At 37.7% G+C, this 19444-nt stretch overlaps 1 protein-coding gene across 1 annotated transcript in view; it reads right to left on the minus strand.

Annotated features, from left to right (window-relative positions):
* The window catches only part of ZNF385D (zinc finger protein 385D), a 412256-nt gene that overhangs the window by 118328 nt on the left and 274484 nt on the right, over positions 1–19444 (minus strand). The window contains 1 exon segment of the mRNA XM_054273561.1: positions 15426–15568. Coding sequence (XP_054129536.1) covers positions 15426–15568 — 143 coding nt within the window.

Genomic DNA, 19444 nt, shown 5'->3' on the forward strand with positions numbered 1-19444 from the left:
TAGTAAATCAATTCCCCATAAACTTCTTAAAAACCTAAAAATGCTTACTTTATGAATTATTTTCATGTGTTTACCCAGAGATGGATCTGTGAGGCTGTATAGCAGATTAAACAACAAAAATGGGATTTAACTCTAATTTTATTTTTTCTTTAATCTGGATAGGGCAATGAAAAAAATACCTTTAGGCATTAAAGCACTAATTTCACCTTAAGCATAGCTGTGATAGATGTTCACATGAAAACAAAAATTAAGTGATGGTATCAAGCAGTCATCACTGTCAAACCCTGACTATCCAATACTAATAAACATTTTGTAGCATTTAGGGAGAAAACATAAGGGAGTAGTAGCTCATATCTACATAGGATAGAAGCATAAAAACTTTTATATGGTACATATCTGTTAACCTTTTTCACTTTTCAGACTCTTCAGGCACATTTTGTTTTCCATGCCTTCTGTGAATATTTGCCTTGTTTTCAAAACACAGCCAGAGCATGAAAACAGAGCCTTAAGGGCATGAATGCACTATCACTCCCTGTTAGAGAAACGGAAAGTATATCAGAGCACTAAAAGGGAGAAATTACTTTCCTAAAGTAAGAAAAAGCTTAACCCTTAGGCCCTAGGAATTGTCATTAGTTAATGGGGATGAACAATCTGCAGAACCAGTCAAGAGGCATTTTGCTGAAGTTACTGATCTCTGCCAGCCTGCTTAGGTTGTTCACACCAAAGAGCACAGACATTTTCTGAGCTTGGGAATCAACTTAAAATTTAAAAAATGACCAATAGTCACAGACCTTCTCAGTAATCTGTAAACCAGGGACTGATAGTAATTACATTGTAAGATAAAAGATGCACGGTAAAGCCAAATTTCAGCTACTCTGGGTTGGCATCTGTTGTGCAAAATTAATGACTGATAAATGAGATTAAATAAAACAAAGCCTAAGGATGTGTTTTAAAAGACTATAGTGTCAACTTGAACCTTTAGGTTGGAACTCATTAGACTAACTTGAACAGATTTTCTTTTGTTCTACATGTTTCAGTATTGCTGGCTTGGGGAAGAAATACATCAAAGAGGCTACTTCGGGCTCAGAAAACATGAGGAGAAGAAAGAAAAACAATGTATGGCTATCTTATCATCTAGAGTTGGAGCTGGCTACAAACAACATTCAAATTAATTCCCAAGCTCACAATAAGTCTCCACAAGCTCCTGTTATCATAGAGAATTTCTTCAAGTTCAAAAACCACCTGACTACTGCTATCCGTAAGTTCGGCAACTTTTATCCAATAAAACAGCCAATCCCTTTAAGAACCATCCCCATCAGCCAGATTGTTCTTCCTCAACAAAACTTTGTCTAAGACTTGGTGTTTGTCTCTCACTCTGTGCTTTGAATGACCAGGAACAAATAATGGAAACCAAGATATTTCTTTATACTATTACATGACAAGCGCCTAGCAAGACAATAAGTCCTTGAAAGACTGATATAATGCGCACTTATCACCAGCTGTAGCCACCTAAAAAAAAATTAAATAAATCTGCTGATTATATAATCATCTTAAAACCCTGTGTAGGTTAAAGACTTAAATGTTGTCAATGACAGCTAAAGATCAAAGCTGATGTTCGTTAATCCTCCTCTTATTTAAAAGAAGCTATAGGCTAAATAATACATTATTGAGTATTAGGCAGCTTTTTGCTCTGCTGATTAATCTTGTGTCTTACTGAAGAACTTGACAAATGTTTTAGATATTTAAATACTGAACTCGAAGTTGGTCTTCACAGCCTTCCTTCTGCTGTGATTTGGTGTGCAGAAATTATTTTTTAAGAAACATAAAATATTTATTGGGAATGTTTTACTGGAAGTCAAACTAGTATTAAGGAGAGATATTAAACAAATCACCAAATGAGTAAGTAAGGATGAGAATCCTAACGTATTTTACACATTGCACGTTCTGTGTTTTTGACTACTGAGTTGGTTGTGTTCTGTCTTTTTCTCATTGAACTAAAACAAACAAAGTTTTAATTTTACCAAAATTCACAATTCCTTGGTTGTTTATAGTAAAAGTTAATAATTTGCTTCTATTAATACAAATGCCATTAACCACAGAGGTTTTTTTTGTACATTCACCTGATCTGTTCAAGGCACACTAAATTTAGATCTCACAGAGAGAACCCTTTACCCTCAAGGTCTGCATCAATTTATGCGCCATATCACAGCAGCTTCTTAAAAAAAAACAAAATGGAAGTTCTTTTTAAAAGTGGTTTAAAAGCTTTTAAAAAAAGTTGCAGTGGTTTCTGAAGAAATAGCTAAATGAGATAATTCTAAACACAATAAAACATTTCCCAATCAACTGAATGGGGAACATTGGGGTTCTATCAAATGAAAGAAAACACAAACTAATCTTCAGATCCATAGTTTTTTGCAATTCAGTGTAATCTGAAACAGACATTTCTTCAGGTTCTAGAAACTCAGTCAGTTTGAAGAGAATAGAAGATATCTTTATGACATTAAATAGGAGACTTGAACACACAGTACTTGCTGAAGTAGAATTTACCTTTATTAATTATTTTGTTTAATGGGAAATGAAGGGAGTTTAGACCCAAAATATATGCTGTCCTCTCTACGCACAGAAATTTATGAAAAATCCCTCTTTATCTGGGGATCCTTACTGAAGAACAGAGAGTGAACAGCTGTGCTGCTCTGATATTTTAGAGTATCTAAGGGTTTGTTCTTAAATAAGGATTTTCTCTGATTTCAGATACATAGACTCTTTCTAATTATATGATTGTTTATAGTTCAGTTTGAGATATATTCTCAGTAAGTACCAAGGTAATTTCTCTCTTTCCGTTCAAATTTAGAAGAAAAAAAATAATGAGGTTTCAAATAGCATCCCTAAAAACAAAAATAGAGATTTAGAGATAACAAACTTGCCTCAAAAACTTTCAGGAGATAATAAATTCCTAGGAAAAGCTTGAAGCTAAAAAGGAAAAGACCTGTTCCTGCCAGAAACAAGGACAGAACGACTCTAAGTGGAAATTGGGTATTTTAACTCACTTTCTTAGTGAGTTCTTCTTCTCACACCATTACTTTTATGGCAGGGTGTGTACTCTAAGCAAGTGCATCTTTCAAATACCTGTGCTGAGATATTTCTCTTTTCTTGAAAATCTTCTGCTAGTCTTCACACCTCTCTTCCTTGCCAAACACCACAGAGCCAGTATTTTCCAATCCTTTGGAAATGGCAGTCTCCTCACTGCCTCTCCTATCCCAGGCATTACTCTCTCATGTTACTTCCTAAGGCCAACAATAGCTTTTGCTGCCTCCCAGAGATGATAGTGTCGTTTGGGAGGGCACTGCTATAATTAACTCAGGCATCATCCCTGTGATTTATCTTGGTCATCTGAGTCCTAGCAATACCAATAATGTAATAGGTTAGATCCATTAGCAAATCAGTCCATTACAAATACAATAATATGAGTAAGGTGATGTACATTGTTTTTCTTCATCCACTTCTAGCTCCCTTAAAAATAGTACTTAGACTTCTTCTGTTTATAGCAAGTCAAAGTTCATATGTTCTCATCTCTTCCTACTACTTAGGTTACCCAAGGAAATTTTCCTGTGTATCTCTCTGCTTGGATATATTAGGCTCTGTCTGGGAAAGAGAATGAGAAAACTCAAATTACTTAAAATAAACAAACTCTCCTGCTGATTCCATCCAGTTAAGTATGTCACCTCATGGGGGGCTAGCACATGCCAAGACAACACATTTGGCTCAAGAACTTCCTAAAATATACCTCATTGAAGGCACAGTCTGGCAAGCATTGCTACTTGTGTTCTCAGCTCTTCTGGTCTTCTGTAACTCGTCAGAGCAGGCACATATAATGCTTGCCTTAGTCCTGGCATTTAAATTTTTAACAAAGCATGGGCATGGTGGGCTACAGATAAGCTTAATGAAGACTGGACCTGAATAAAAAAAAGTAAAGGCTTCAGATTTACACCTTTTTCTATTTTCTTGACAAATGTTCCAGAAGTAAATAAATACTGTTGCCCTAAAATTTTCTATCAGTATTCCTTTCACAGGCCTATTATGTTCAATTTCAGGAAGTCTTTCCATGGTCTCAATTCATTAGAATTGGTCTCTCTTGCATTCAAACATCCTGTTTCACAGTAGCAAATTAGTGAAAGGAACTCCTCCTAGACAGCTTTGCAGCAGGTCTTACACCATCTCTAACTGTAATTAAGAATGTCTCTTTCCTATAGAAATGTATTGTTTTATCTGCCATTTTCCTTCTACTTGTAGACTCTTTAGTCTTCTTTTGTGAGTCATTATGACAGCTTTTACATTTAGTTCTAAACATAATTGTTTTTATTGTGTGAGGAAACTACATAATCAATTTAATTTTTTTCTTATAGTTTCTTCTAAAAATGCACAAATGTAATGTGCTGTCTAAAACTTTTTTACTTGTAAAAACACAAAACATTTAATTCTGGAAAAAAATTATGTTTGATAGAAAAACTCTGCTTTGTATTCTCTAAAATAGTAAGAATTTGATACTCATTTGCTTTATATAAACCAATCCATTTAAAAGAGAAACACAGATTGCCTGGGAAATAACAAGGTTTTGTATATTCTTTCATTAATTTGATTACTGATTTAATCTATATGAATATTAACATAGGATTACTTTAAGCATTCACTAGAGCCAAAAGGAAAGATGCCAGGAAAAACAGTAGTTGCATGAGAATCTGGAATTCTGTATCCAATTTTACTGTACAAGTCCAACATATGACCCTTGGGGATTTTTTTCCCTTATCAAAAAATATTAGAATAAAATAAATTAGACAGGACACGGACATTAGAAAAATATTTCAATGGAGAGTGCAACATGCAAAGACTTCAGATAAATGAGTTCTTCAGCATGTGCCATTTACCAGCCAACTACTCTGAGTAAAAAGAGTAGAAAAGAGTCCCAAATTTTCCATTATCATAAAGGATAAAAGTGTGCATGAGTTTTAAGGCACATTCTTGAATAATAGAATCATTGTTACTGCATGCTATGAATAAACAATTAATGAAGTAACTGTGCTTAAGAATGCATTTACTCTTGTGAAATTACCTGTCATGTAAACTCATGCTTTTTTGAAGATATCTTTGAAATTCCTAAGAAAAATTGCAGGTTGTTAAAAAAAAAAAATCTGCAAATAGTTATTCATCTACGTTAGAAACACAAGTGTACCTCGGGTTAGAAAAAATTCATGCCTTACTTTAAATCTTTCCAAATGTCTGTCTCATCAACAGAAATAACAGTGATTTTAGAATTTTATCACTTTCTTCATCCTCAGACTACAGTAATAAAATCATTGCTTTAAGTAATTCCTTTTCACTTTAATTGCAGCTTTTTAAAAACAGGTTAATAACCATCCATATTTAAGCTGTAGATTTTATGAGTTATACTTATTATGCGAACCATTAAATTTTTATAGTCTTTGCAGAATAAAATAATCATTGATCTTTTTCATCTGAGTGCTATTAAGGCAAAGGGTGTAAACATCAACCAATTAAAACACTATTTAAAATGTTTTAAAAAATGTGTTATAAAATTTAGTTTTAAGTAATTTCACTCATCAAGACTTGACAAATCTGAAGAGTACTTCATTTAATTTCCTTTATGAAAATGTTTTGTATTCAAAGCAAAATCTTGAGGGACCCTCAGTCCCCATAAAAGGCTGTGCAGTTGCCTTTGCCTTGGGTACTATGACTTCCCAACAGTGGGCTGGCTCACAGTGCAGTGCCCTCCAGCAAATCCAGTGTAAGGCAGGACAAGATGACTCAAAGTCTATTCTTTTGCTCTTCCTAATTACCAGCTAAGCAAACAAGAATGTGAGGTATTTAGATCCTGTTTTTGCCTTAGGAACAAGAAACCACTTAAGTACATTTTAAAAAATACACTGAAAACAAAGTGTATAGTATGTAATTTTTAGGTATGTGTAGTTCTTTTCCCAGACATCACTTCCAGCCTGCAACACTGCTTACAAAAATGCCATCAAGTTTATACTCCACGGCCTACTGTGTGGCCATTTATATGATAGCAGAGTTATGAGCTTGTACAAACAGGGTGTTTGTGGCTCAGACCTGTTTAATTATGGACATGAGAATTGGTAGAGAACAGTTAGAATAGTTAGAAGTTCACCCATTCTCATGTGACAAGGAGGAGCAGCACAAACATCTCTTCCTCAGAGACAAGGTGCTGAGTCACTGGAGAGCGATACACTGTGTGAAAAATCCTGGAAAAACTGTGAGCTATCAAACAGAGGATGAAAGTGCACGTATAAGCTCAGCTTCCACAAAGAGCAGCATCTTACCTGCACCCAAAAAGTATATAAAATCTGCAGGTGGCCAATTGACCACCAGCACTGAGGTATCCATAAGGACCTTGAATGAGGCCGTGGAACTGAAGAGAGAGAGAGATGGTAGGTGCAGAAGGCCAGACACAGGCAATGCTGTTTTACAGATGTTTACACAAAAATCTTCCAGATAAATCAAAGCAGATTAACCAAAGACACACATTATACCCCAAAAGTTGGACAGCAACCATGAAATGGGTATTTTATTTGCTTTGACATTACAGTTATAGAAATGAATTCAAGGATAGGTATAATAATGTTCAGCAAAGTGAAATGACAAAACACAGGCTATCTTAAGATAACCTTAAGATTTGCTTCCCAGGAGAACACACACCCTAGAAACCTGAATTTCTTCAGAAAGCAATCATGGAAGGTCAGAGCACCCTTGATTCAAATTTAACTTAAATAAAAATAAAACTATTTAATTGATATTTTTATGGCATCTACCCATTTGTACTCAATCAACTCCTTGAAGGTCTCAAGGCTAGCGTATTCTATGCAATGGGAGGTGACAGCTGCTCATCATAAGCATAGGAGAATGCAGATTCCCTAATTGGAACATAATCCTAAAATTGCTCAAATAAGTTGTGGCAAATCAGAGACAGAATGGGTTGTGTTAAAAGGAATCTGTAAAGATTGTCAGGTCTAATTCCCTGCCCTTAGTAAGGACATCCTTCACCAATCAGGTTAAGTCCCACTGAACCTGACCTTGAACACTTTCAGTGATGGGGCAAATTAATATCTTTCATAATACCTTAATTTAATATAATAGAACTTAATGTCTTTTAAGATCTTCATTAACAGCATCGACAGAGGGATTGAGTGCACCCTCAGCAAGCTGGCAGATTACACTAAGCTGAGTGGTTCTGTTGACACACCTGAAGGACAGGATGCCATCCAGATGGACCTAGACAGGCTGGAGAAGTGGGCCTGTGGGAATCTCATGAGGTTTAATGAGAAAAAAGAACAAAGGGCTATAGCTGGGTCAGGGCAAACCCTGATATCAGCACAGGCTGAGGATGAACAGGTTGAGAGCAGCAGTGTTGACAAGGGCCTGTGGGTGATGGTTGACAAGAAGCTGGACACGGCCCAGCAGTGGTAGCTCAAAGCCCAGAAAGCCAGTCCTTCCTGGGCTGCATCCAGAGCAGCGTGGGCAGCAGGGCCAGGGAGGGGATTCTACCCCTCTGCTCTGCTCTGGCAAGGCCCCACCTGGAGCACTGAATCCAGCTCTGGGGTCCCAGCACAGGAGGGATCTCTCTGAGTGAGTCCAGAGGAGGGACACCAAGCTGATCAGAGAGATGGAGCATCTCTCCTGAGAGGAAAGGCTGAGAGAACCAGGATTATTCAACCTGGAAAAGAGAAGACTTCAGGGTGACCTGATTGTGGCCTTCTAGTACTTGAAGGCAGCTTACAGGAAAGATCAGACAAGACTATTTACAAGAGCATGTAGTGATAGGACAGGGAGAAATGGGCTCAAAGGGAAAGAGAGTAGGTTTAGATTTGATATTAAGGAAAAATTATATACTGTAAGGGCGGTGAGGCAATGGAACAGGTTGCCCCATGGGAATTACAAGGTCAAGTTTGATGAGGCTCTGAGCAATGTGGTCTAGTTGAAGGTGTCCCTACCCACAGCAGGAAGGTTAGAACTAGATGATCTTCAAGGTTTCCTTCCAGCCCAATTAATTCTATTATCATATGGTTCTATGAACTTCTCTAGACAAATTGTCCCAATGCATCACCACCCCCATAAACAATTTCTTCCATTGTAAAGCTACCCTCGTTCTTTTTAAAAACATTTCCCCTTGTCCTATCACTACAGGCTCCAGTAAAAACTCTCTCCCCATGTTTCTTTTAAGTGCCTTTTACTACTGCTGGGCCAAAATGAGCTCACCCCAGAGCTTTTTCTTCTTCAAGCTGAATAACCCCAACTCTCTCAAGTCTTTCCTCGTAGGAGAGGTGTTCCACTGCCCTGACAATTTTCCTGACCCTCCTCATAACCTGCTTTAATGCGTTGCTGTCTTTCATTGTCAGCAAGATGCTGTACTCCAGGTGGGGTTTTATGAGAGTAGAATAGAGGAGAATAGTAACCTCGCTTGGCCACACTGCTTTTCCTGTAGCCCCAGCTAAAATTGTCTTTCTGGGCCGCAAGCACACATTGCCAGGTCATGATCATTTTTTCATGCATCAATACCCCAAAGTCCTTCTCCACTCAATCCTTGGAGTCCCCAGTCTGTCCTGCTACCAGGGATGGCTCTGACTCTGGTGCATGAACTTACTCCTGGCCTTGGACTTCATGAGCTTCACATGGGCCCAGTGAAAGCAATTCAAAACACAGACCAGAAGCTCTGCTACAACATGAGATAATTCTAAGAGAAAGGTAAGAAAAATTTTGTTGTTGTCTGGGTTTAAACTTGCAGAGGGCCCAAGTACAAGTTGCAAATTTTTTGAGGGAAAAAAACATTTAAAGGAGGTTGCAAAGGGACTAAAGTTAGATGTGCCTTAACAGTGCATCAAGTCCAAAGAATGTAACAGCAATGACTCTGGAGACAAGTCCTAGGGATTGGAGACAGTACAAACAGAAATAACATCCATGCAGTCACAGGTGACAACTTCTCAGGAACACTCATTTGTACCAAGTCAAAATATAAACTCTCCTCCCTGTGCATGACATGGAGCACAGATCATATATAAAAACAGGCAGAGTATGCCTAGAGATCTCAATCCAGCCTAATCTGACTTAAAACCGGAAAAAGACAAAAAGCTTATTTTCATGATGTCTCCTGAGCTGTAAATCTTTCCTTTGCATCAGGAAATCAGTGTTTTACTGGTATTTCAAACAGAACCCAGGGTGTAGCTTAAGGATTTAAGTGTATGGGAAATAAATCTGGCCACTTCATATGACTGAATATTTAATACTGATGTTGATTCATTCTTGTTTTGCAAACACCAAATAAAGCATCTGAATTGCCAGGATTTTCTTTTGTTTGCTCTTTGCCTAATTCCTGTACTTCTCCTGCAGATTTAATTAAGCATTCTGGGCAGCAATGAAAATGCTATTATAATAAAGAAATCCTGAACTCGGCCATTATTTTTCTATTGTTCCCCATTTGCAAAAACATTCAGCTAAACAACAATAGAGATATAGATTGTAAAGAAGAGTATAGCTATTTTACAGTTCAACTGCAGTGCTATGTAAGGAAATGAAAAAGCCAAACCCTCTGTTTCTAGGTACCTGTAAATGAGCAGTTACTCAAAGATTGACCCCAGAAACAATAATCCCCTCTGTCTGACAAATGAAAAATTTGGTGCACTACAGTTCTCCACCCGATAAAGGACCTTCTCATGGAAATAACTCTAAAAATCAGCACAAACTATATTTTTACTGCCAAGTTCTTCTATATAGGCAATATTCCATTTTGATTCACATCAGACTTAGGCCATTGTGTTGTTGCCTGATTATCCTCTCCTGGAAACAAAGCATTCTGACAGCGTGTCATCACTACTGAACTTGAAAGGATTTTATATGAGGAAAAATAGTCTCGTTATGCTACTCTGCTCAATTAAGTCAGAAAGCATAAAACAAAACCATTGTGTAGTGGCTTACAAAAGATTTGACTTTATTTTGTAAATTTCAGGCCGATAGTGTTTTAAAAAACCAACATGTATTTCAGAGTCCTCCTCCAATCTTCACTATCAAAACATTACTTCTTATTCATAACATCTAGAAAATTGGCACATCATTTCTGCAGCACATATCTCTCTTCTAGATACAATAACTACCCAGGACAAGAGCTTAAGGAAAAGATTTTTTAAATCTCTTCTGACAGCTTTCTGACAGGTTTTCTCTGCATTTCCTGGTATAACCCTTCCCAGAAATGCTTCTCAGCAAGCAGGTTTTCTGCACTGTCCATTTCTATCAGCTGTCTGGCCACAATAGGAGAAGACTATACCTAGGTTCACCTCTATAAATAGAGAGTGCAGCCTTTGTGCTGCCCTAGAAGCTGCTGGGTTGTTGCACAGGGCGGTGTTCAGGAAGCAAGGAGCACCACGTTTGCACTCTAATCCAAGTTACCACTGGAGACCCATGCTATGGGCAAGGGACACTGTTAACTCCTCCTCCTCCTTTCCCATAACCAGGGGAAGGTGAAATAGGAAACTATTAATAATAAACCAGGTATTATTAGTATTATTATTATTGGCATAGAACAAGCAAACAGGAAAATCAGGGAACTAAACAAGGGTTACTACAGATGGATCATGAGAAACATGTCTGTAGGGTAACAGTTCATTTTCCATCCATGTTTAGTACAACTCTGACATTGCCACTGCTCTTTGAAGTCATACTTTTCTAGTCAAAACTGTAGTGATGTTTCTTTCCAAAGCATTCTTATTTGGAAAATTTTCTATTAGCAGCAAGGCTTTCATTTGGATTTAGGGATGAAGCTTTTCAAGCAACATCACTCTTTCTGTTTCCAAGCATTTTTTCAGATCTTCTACACTGTCTACCTCTTCCTTTACAGATTATGCTCATACTACAAAGTGTGATAAAATATTTTTTTAGAATTTTTTCAGAAAGATGGTCAGCATATCCTTCAAAGAATAAACAAACAAGGAGCGCAATGCACTGTCCAATTTTCTACCTTGTAATGGCAAATGTCCTGCATTTCTAAACTTTAAATTCTGTCTCCTGTTCAAGAGACTGAAGTATATAATTCTGAGAGCTTTGGAAATAGGCAAAACTCAACTTCTGATGAATCTGTGATTTGGAGACTACCAAAAAGTTTGCAAAAGATTTTTTTTCTGTCATAGGGTCCATCAGCTTAGAGGTGACGCTGATATCTTGCAAAACTAAGCATGTCCTCTTAGAACAGAGACCCATCAATATTTTTGTACAAGTTAATTAACTTCTAGACTTTGTTGCTTTGTGAAATTTCTCTGCAACAAACTCGTGAACAGAATAGGTACATTCACATGCAAAGACCCATACATGCTTAATCCAACTGTTAAAGCTTTGCATCTCCAAGAACTAATTCTTAGATGTATGCAGACTTGCAGCTTCCCCCTCTGCAGATGAAAATGCAGAAACATAACAAATGTTTGCTAAATTGTCTCAAACTATTTTCAGAGGAATTTAATTATTTTTCCATTTATCTGAAAATTTTCAAATCATATTTTAAAAGCTAGATAAACTTTATTTATAACCATAGTTACTTCCATTAAATAAAATTTAGCCATTTAAATCCCATCCAGTTGATTAACCTTTTCAGATCAGATAAACTTGCAGTGAACCTGGGATTCTTCAGGGTCTGTTCCAGTGGGCTGTTTTCAATTTAAACAGCTGTGTTGTCACAATTTCCTTTTACATGTGACTTGAGGGTGCCCATTTGCTTCGCAATTAAGAGGATAGCACCTACAAATGTTCAGCTAACCAGATTGTTAATTGCTATGTTTGCTTTGCACTCTCTCCTATAAATAGAAAATGTTTCTCCTGAAAGGGAATGGTTCAAAGGTTCAAACATTATCTTCCTAACTTTTCTCACGTTACTCAGATTTTTCTTTTTTCTCTACTCTCTGTCCAGGGATATTACTGATCAAGGTTTGGTACTCCATGCTATCTCTTCTAGTCTCTGCTTCAATGAAAGCTTTTGACTTTGTAGAAATCAGTGCTGAATGTTTTCTTCAGAGGCAGCCAGCAAAAACTGAGCTTGTTTTAGAGCAAAGTCATCAGTAAGAAATAAAACTTTCACATGGAATAAACTGAAGTAGAGTGAAAAATGTTATGAAATACACCTTACTAGGATTATTTGCAATACTTTAGGTTAGTATTTGGTGTTATTAGTTCTTATGTACATGTCTGTCTTTCTCCACTGGTAAGTTACTTTTGCTTCCACCTCTCCTAATCTTTCTATCCAGTTCATTTGAATACTCAAATTCCCTGAAGATTGTCTTTAGATAAAATTAGAAGCATAACTGCTTAATAAATGGGATCATTCCTCTGCAAACATACAATACAATGTCAGCACTTCTATCATGTGATTTCTGAGTGGAATTTAATGTATGAGCTGTGAATAGCTTATGACCTGTCCCATAATGTGGGATTCATCTAAATGTAGATGCAGCTGAGCCAGTCCCTCATTACAGTCTGAATAGATGAATGAGAACTTTCAGGGTTCACTTCACTCCATGCCAAAGTATACATATAGCTTGCATTGCAAGCTACCTTTGTGCATTTTTATCCATGCATAACTTGGAGAAATTGCTGATTTTTCTCCATTATATTTTGTGAAGAAGCTTAGGCTTATTACCTCAGATGCCTATGTCCATCACAACCACGTTAATTAGGATTGCGAGAGACTACTTATTTTCTCTGAAATATGTCTGAACTTTTATTCAAGTTTCCCCTTGGTCATGTTGTTTTCAAGTGAAGGGTATTGAAAAATGGCCAATGAGTGGCCAAAATTCTGGACTTCCCTCTAGCCTTTTGAGAAGTAGTCCAGACATGCTGTCAAACTCATTTGATCCTGTGGAATTTGTTCCTGTGAGGGTCAAGAGGTCTTTAGAAATCCATTTCCTATGACTCAATTTATGACCCTGATGTCTCAGTCAAGCGAAAAGCTAATTTATTGATAACACAAGAGAGAACATCCAGTTCAGGTGTTGTTATGGACCACTTGCTCGACCCGGGTTTAGCCACAGAGCATAAGTGATTCTCCACTGACACTGCATAGGACTGTCAGTGAAGTCTATGAAGATAAAGCATCATCAACAGCTGCAGTCAATCATGAAGAGCCATATTTACAAAGATGATTTTTTGATTAAACACTTTTTTTCTGCCTCACATTCACATACTGAAGCCCCTGCCAGAAGTTGTGTTTAAAGTCTAACATGATGTGTGGGTTAACTTCTTTTTGGGCTGATAACAGTCAGCAGCTGATGTGTCCCCAAAAGTTTTGTTGGCTTGGAGAGAATTTCTGGAACAGTACAAAACTACTCAGCTAGTCTATACATTTGGAGGTTGCTGCTAACCATCCCTGGCATATGAGCTAAACATAGCAGCGTTCAATAATGTGCTGCTCACCAAGAAAATGGGAACACAGAGGATGACGCTGCATGTCAGCGCACATGATGAGAAGGCAAAGGTCACTTAGCAAGGCATAAACTATGAGCAGCAAGGCAGGTGACAGCAGCTCTGATGACAGCATCCTCACACTCAGGACTGACATATCTGTCAAAGGTGGACTTGGCAGATGGCCACACATCACGGGAAGCAGCATTTTGCATGGGAACAGATTTCAGAGTGCTGTTAAAAAGGGCTTCAAGTCTCACTCCTGAAAACTAGGCTCACTTTACCAGTGCTCCTACCAAATTATATGCTACTAAGATAATGTTCAGGAATAACATGGTTTTGATACTAGTCTATTTTTACATTCTTACTTCCAAATTAATATGACTTACCCACCCCTCCCTCAAAATAATTATAGTAGCAAAGCAGTTTGTGTATGAAGAAAGAAACTGGAAATTTATAGAGTAGCACAGGATTAACAATTATTAACATTCATCACTAAAATTCCACTTCAGTTATATAATTAAAGAATTAGCAAAACAATCTGAAGACTCTGAACCATGGAAAATCCTGAGGAAGAAAAACACAAGGCATTCTAATTGATATATTTTTAAAATTCAGCTGGCCTATTGCATTAATGCAAACAGTGATCACAAGGCACAACTGGTTAAAAGATCTCAACTCTAATGCACACTAAACAAGTCTCAAGTTGTATCCATTTCATTATGGGTTATCAGTACCTTGGTTAAACCCATCACATTTTAAGACCTTATAGACTTTTTAAATTTAAAGTTTACTTGTAATAGTAGTTCATTGACATATTGTTTCTGTGCTTTTTAAGACTTGTAGCTTGTGGTTTCTCTGTTAATGCTGTGAATTTCTTGAATTCAAGACTGTATAAACAGTTTTGACAATTAACTTACTTTAGTTACTTTAAAGCAAAATGAACATCTATGAAAGATAAAAAATAAAAATTTAAATACAGAAATTCACTACTGATTGCTATAATTTTTTTTCAAGAATGCACATGTTCCTTTACTACTCCTAATAATTTTAATTAAGATTTCTGCATGTCAATTAGAATTGGTTCAGAATGGAAGATTCCACCCCCTCTCTGTCTCTCAAAGCAGGTAAGAACACATTTTCTTGAGAGGGTTTTTAGTGTATCTAGAGTATATGTAAATAAGGAAAAGAGCATCAAAAAGGAATTGAAAAGGGGCATAATTATATAAAGTCAAAACTAACATAAAACCAATGTAGACCCTTTTTTAAAGCATTAATTATCTCAATCTGAAACAGGAAAATTGGAACATTGATGACATATGTCAGTAAAATAATTAAAATACTAAAGAAGGAATGGGATTTCTATAATTATACATAGCATGACTAAGTAAAAGAAAAAAGGGAGAAATCTACCCTAGTTTAAATCTAAGACATGAGAAATAACACATCTTAACCTGAAAAAAATACCCTGGATTGTTTCCCACTGATTAACTTATACAGCAGTTAACATTGTTCTCATTCTTACTTTATTTGCCCTGACAGAGTTTTTCTTCTTTAGGCTCTGTGAATTTTTCATATTTCTCAGGAAGTGTGTTGGAGATGGGATGTAGAATCCCAATGCTCTGAAACTTTCCCTCTCTGAGAGTTGCAGTGAACTGTAAGTTAGTGAAGCTCTGCACGTCCTAAATTACTGTGGAAAATTCACAAGCCCTGGGACTGAATACGGCCTGAAACTTTATTGCATGTCACTCGGGATCATATAACTTTTTTCCTTCTACATTTCTTCGACTAACACCCAGGTAGGCTTCAATTTATGGCCCATCAGCGCATCTGAAAGAGCTATTTGGCCCTCAGCAAGGGAGAGGATATTCCAGGTGTAATGGAGTACATAAAATCCTGCTTTGTGCCCACTTGAGTCTTCCACGGAAGCTGTGGCTCAGTGTAACTGTTGGGAGAGTACTTACTGCATTGAAGTTGGGGAAGAGATTCACTGCTGCAGCAGTGTCCAGAGGAAACGGGAGGAACGGCTTAATATCCAGCGATGGCTGCAGGGGTGGTGCAGGAGGACGCACAAGGGCTGGAAGAGCAGGGCTCTGGCATGTACCACCTGCAGGCACAGAGAGACAGAAAGCATTCAGCAGGTGATGTGATTAGTGAGGGGAGATAAAAGCCAGCACGCGCACACACACGCACAAAGCAACAGTAAAAAGACAATATTTCATCAAGCAAATATATTTTGACTCGTCCAAAAATTACTGCATTAGCAAAAAAAAGCCCAGCTGACTCAGTGATTGAGTTGGTTGTAATTCTTTGCCAGAAATTGCTTCATGTTTCAGTCTACTGTGATTAGAATTACCTTACAAACCATTTATTTCCATGGAAAATCTGGAACAACAGTTCAGCATATGTCTAACTTCCCTTGAGACCTTCAGCTAGTTTCATTCTCTTATCATTTCAGCGTTTCATCCCTACCCTGTTGCTCTACCCTACAAAGACAGATTACTCAAAAAGATAAAGAATAACTTGCTGTTCAGCTCAGCAAAAGTCATGTAATTTGCAGACTTCTGTTTCTTTAATTAAATGCTTACTCGTGGAGACAACGGTGTCTGCTTCAACCTAAACCTCATAAACACAACAAACCTTGCTGCCCCAACAGTTGATCAATACAAATCTAAAAATAACAGTTTCAGGAGCCACTGAAATTCTGTTTACGGGAAGGTACTGATGAACACTTTCTGCTCTTTGCAAGGGGTGGAGCTGATTCAGACTCGGTGCAGCAGAAAGCTCCTCCCACCTAACCACCAGCTCTGTGGGAACATAATGCAAACGAAGAAATCCCCTTGCATACTAACAAGGCACTACCTGTTTGCAGTGGACCCTATTTTGCTTATTTGTTTGCCCCTGGCCACAGCCAGCAATAAGCTGGAAGGATCCAAGTTCATTCTCTGCTTTCAGTGTCTCCTATATTGGTTGCACTCCAAAACATCAATTCCCTGTTAATTAAAGACTATTTGGATCCTAGGAAACTGTTAAAATATGCCAGTGTTCTTCTAATCCTAGAGGCAGGCAACAGACTGTAAAAAACCTGTTGGTAAGAGTCCAAGAAACATTGAAAAAAATGAAAGGGGAGTTTTACCCTACTCACTCAACAGGGCCACAGGCATACAGATCAACAGAGGGAGAGATCAAAAATCTGTTTCTTTTTTTCCTCTCATACACATAGACATTTTATTAGATGAATTGCATACATCCTTTAAGAGTGCAAATATAAAGTAGTCAGAAAGATATATGACATCTCTCCATATTTGGCCAGCAAATCTGCTAACAAGGTTTGTCATGTTACACATCTAATTGAGGGCTAAAACCGTAGGACTTAATTAACCAGTTAATCATCCAGGTTGTGTTTCTAGATATAAAATCAGCTGGAGCCAAATTTTGAAGACTGTATTTTTTGCCAACTTTCAACTTCTCTGTGAAGCATTTCATAAGAATCACTATTAAATTAAAATTAGTGGATTACAGGTCACTGTAATCTCACAATAGCTTTTAATCCCAGGAATAACTGCTTAAAGAATAAGAATAACTTATTAAAGAATAATTTTTGGGATAGTTTCTACATTGTACCTCAATGTAAATGTATAAGAAATCAAAAGTTTTTGAATGCTGCAGCTGAGGATATAGGCAACAGAAAAGTAGAGCACAAGCAGCATAGAATTATCAAGTATTTGATTGCCATTGCTTTGGCAATTGTTACATTCCCATGACATGGTTACAAAAACACTGTAAAAATAAATCTAACAGGTCAGAATGATGATAGGGTAGTGTTTGAACATGCCAATCATACTACCTTGGAATAGGAAAGACCCATAAAGGCACTTTTTAAAATGCTAGAAATACTTAGCTTTAATTTTATAAAGCTTTCACACACCACGAAAGGAAAAAGTCACTCTTACTAAAGAAAAAAATAGAGATTGCACCTGAGATTGTGCAGAATGACACAGAAACTTCAAGGTGAACATTTGCCTGGTAATAGCAAAGAATTTGAGGCTAATCAAATATTCTATAACTCACAAATGCAAACTGGATTGAGAAATGTCACCTGTGCTTGAGGACACAGCTCATGGGCTGTATTATCCCAGTGTTACAGAGAAGAGCTTCACAGGTTTGGATTACCTAGAGCAACAGCATTGCTATCCCAAACTCATCTGAGGTACCAAGCCACGGAGGATGAAATATTTCTATTCTGTGATCCTTTCCTGTGGCATGACTCGGCACTTGCGCACCTGCTGCTGCCAGCCAGTGCGATGCAAAGCCATCTGGGGACGGGAACAAGCTTTAAATGGAAAAATCCAGCCAGCTCTGCAGGACCTTGGCTGGGGCTCAGAGCCTCTGGAACAGAGTTTAAAATCTACCACAGTCCTGGCTACAGTGGCACAGAAAATTAGTATGGTCAGGAGCACAGCTGCTCTCTGTTTTTTCAATAGTGTCAGACATGTCCCTAAATGATGGAGCATGTGAGAGGCATCATGAAATCTGAGCCTTTGCTTAAGAACTTCTCTAATGTTTATGGCTGCAAAAATTAGCTTCTCTTTCCATTTAACATGCACAGAGTTGTAGTCTAGAATCTGCAACAGAAAAACTGAAGCAATGGCAACCATTTTTGTGACTCAGCTTAGCTTGGACAACCTTTGAGAATGCCAGCTTTAACTATTTCCCACCTAATCCATTAGCAGAGGGATGGAGAGGGGTAGAAGACCACTGGGAAGAGTTCTTGAAGAGTGTACAAATTCCAAGTGTTATGGAATGTTGGATTATAGTGAAGAACCATAAAATTTGCTTATGACAGTTTTGGTATTTTGTAGGATGAGTTTCTCCACAAAGACATCCATAGCATTCCCTGAGCAGATGCAGCACTGCCGATCAACACACAGTGAGGGTGAAGGTTCAATGTCAGCCTTTTTACAAGCCTTCTACCAGCAAGGTTTGGATAACATTGACCAATAAAACTAGAATAAAATCCCACAACACTGATAGGTTTTGTCCACAGCCTGCACTTAATGCTCCCTATTATTATGGTTACCTGAAGTTCACATAGATAACCTTGTCTTTATGAGGAGCATGCTACACCTTAAAATGGCAGGATAATACAGTATTTTTTAATTCCAGTCTTACAAGTTAGTGATGTTAGAGTCTCATGTCTTTCTAAAGAGGATAAGAAGCAGATTCTAAATGGGAGATGAATGTTCATACATTTGAAAAATTCACATCAATATTGTTACCTTAATTTTCTTTGTAGCGAGACCAAGAATAATACTACTTAGAAGTTTAATCCGCTCAGCATTTTGTCCAAGTTTGAAGCAATCAATTGTTTCTTTAATTTTCAGGCAATTTAAATCACAGGCAAGATAATCTCTTGGACAGAGGCACTGGCTATATATCCAAAATAAGTGTGGGCATACAAGTTTGGGGAAAAGCATGCAACCAAGCTTTGCTCCTTCCTATATCACATTGAGCCTGTTTTGACCTAGGAGAACTCCTCCAAAGTCAATCAAAGAACACTTTTTTTGCACAGGGATGCAGTTCTGTGTCTCCAGCTGAGACCAGACATTTTGCCCTACCACTGGGTAATCTGGTTTGAAGTACAACACCATGTTCTGGGCACAGACAGCCCACATGCTACAAAGGCACGTGAGCAACATGAGGTTCATGCTCTTGGTGACACAGCCCAGTCAGGTGGGTTCTCCTTCTGAAATCACTGGGGATGTGAACTTAATCACCACAAGACCTCTCTTGCCTGAACCAAGGGAATATGACAGAAGCAGGTGAAGAAATGATTCCTGCTTGTTGCACCTCAAATTGTCCATTCCATGAGGAACTGACTCTTTTTAAAATTATTTTTGAGTATGAACGAGAACAAATACTGGTGTCTTTCCTTTCCCCTGCTTCCCCTCTACCCCATTTTGACTTTAGAGACCATGTTTCA

This window comes from Melozone crissalis, unplaced genomic scaffold, assembly GCF_028551555.1.
Source record: "Melozone crissalis strain CALT ecotype California unplaced genomic scaffold, PUWL_Pcris_2 ptg000016l_1, whole genome shotgun sequence".
In the NCBI taxonomy this organism is placed as follows: domain Eukaryota; kingdom Metazoa; phylum Chordata; class Aves; order Passeriformes; family Passerellidae; genus Melozone; species Melozone crissalis.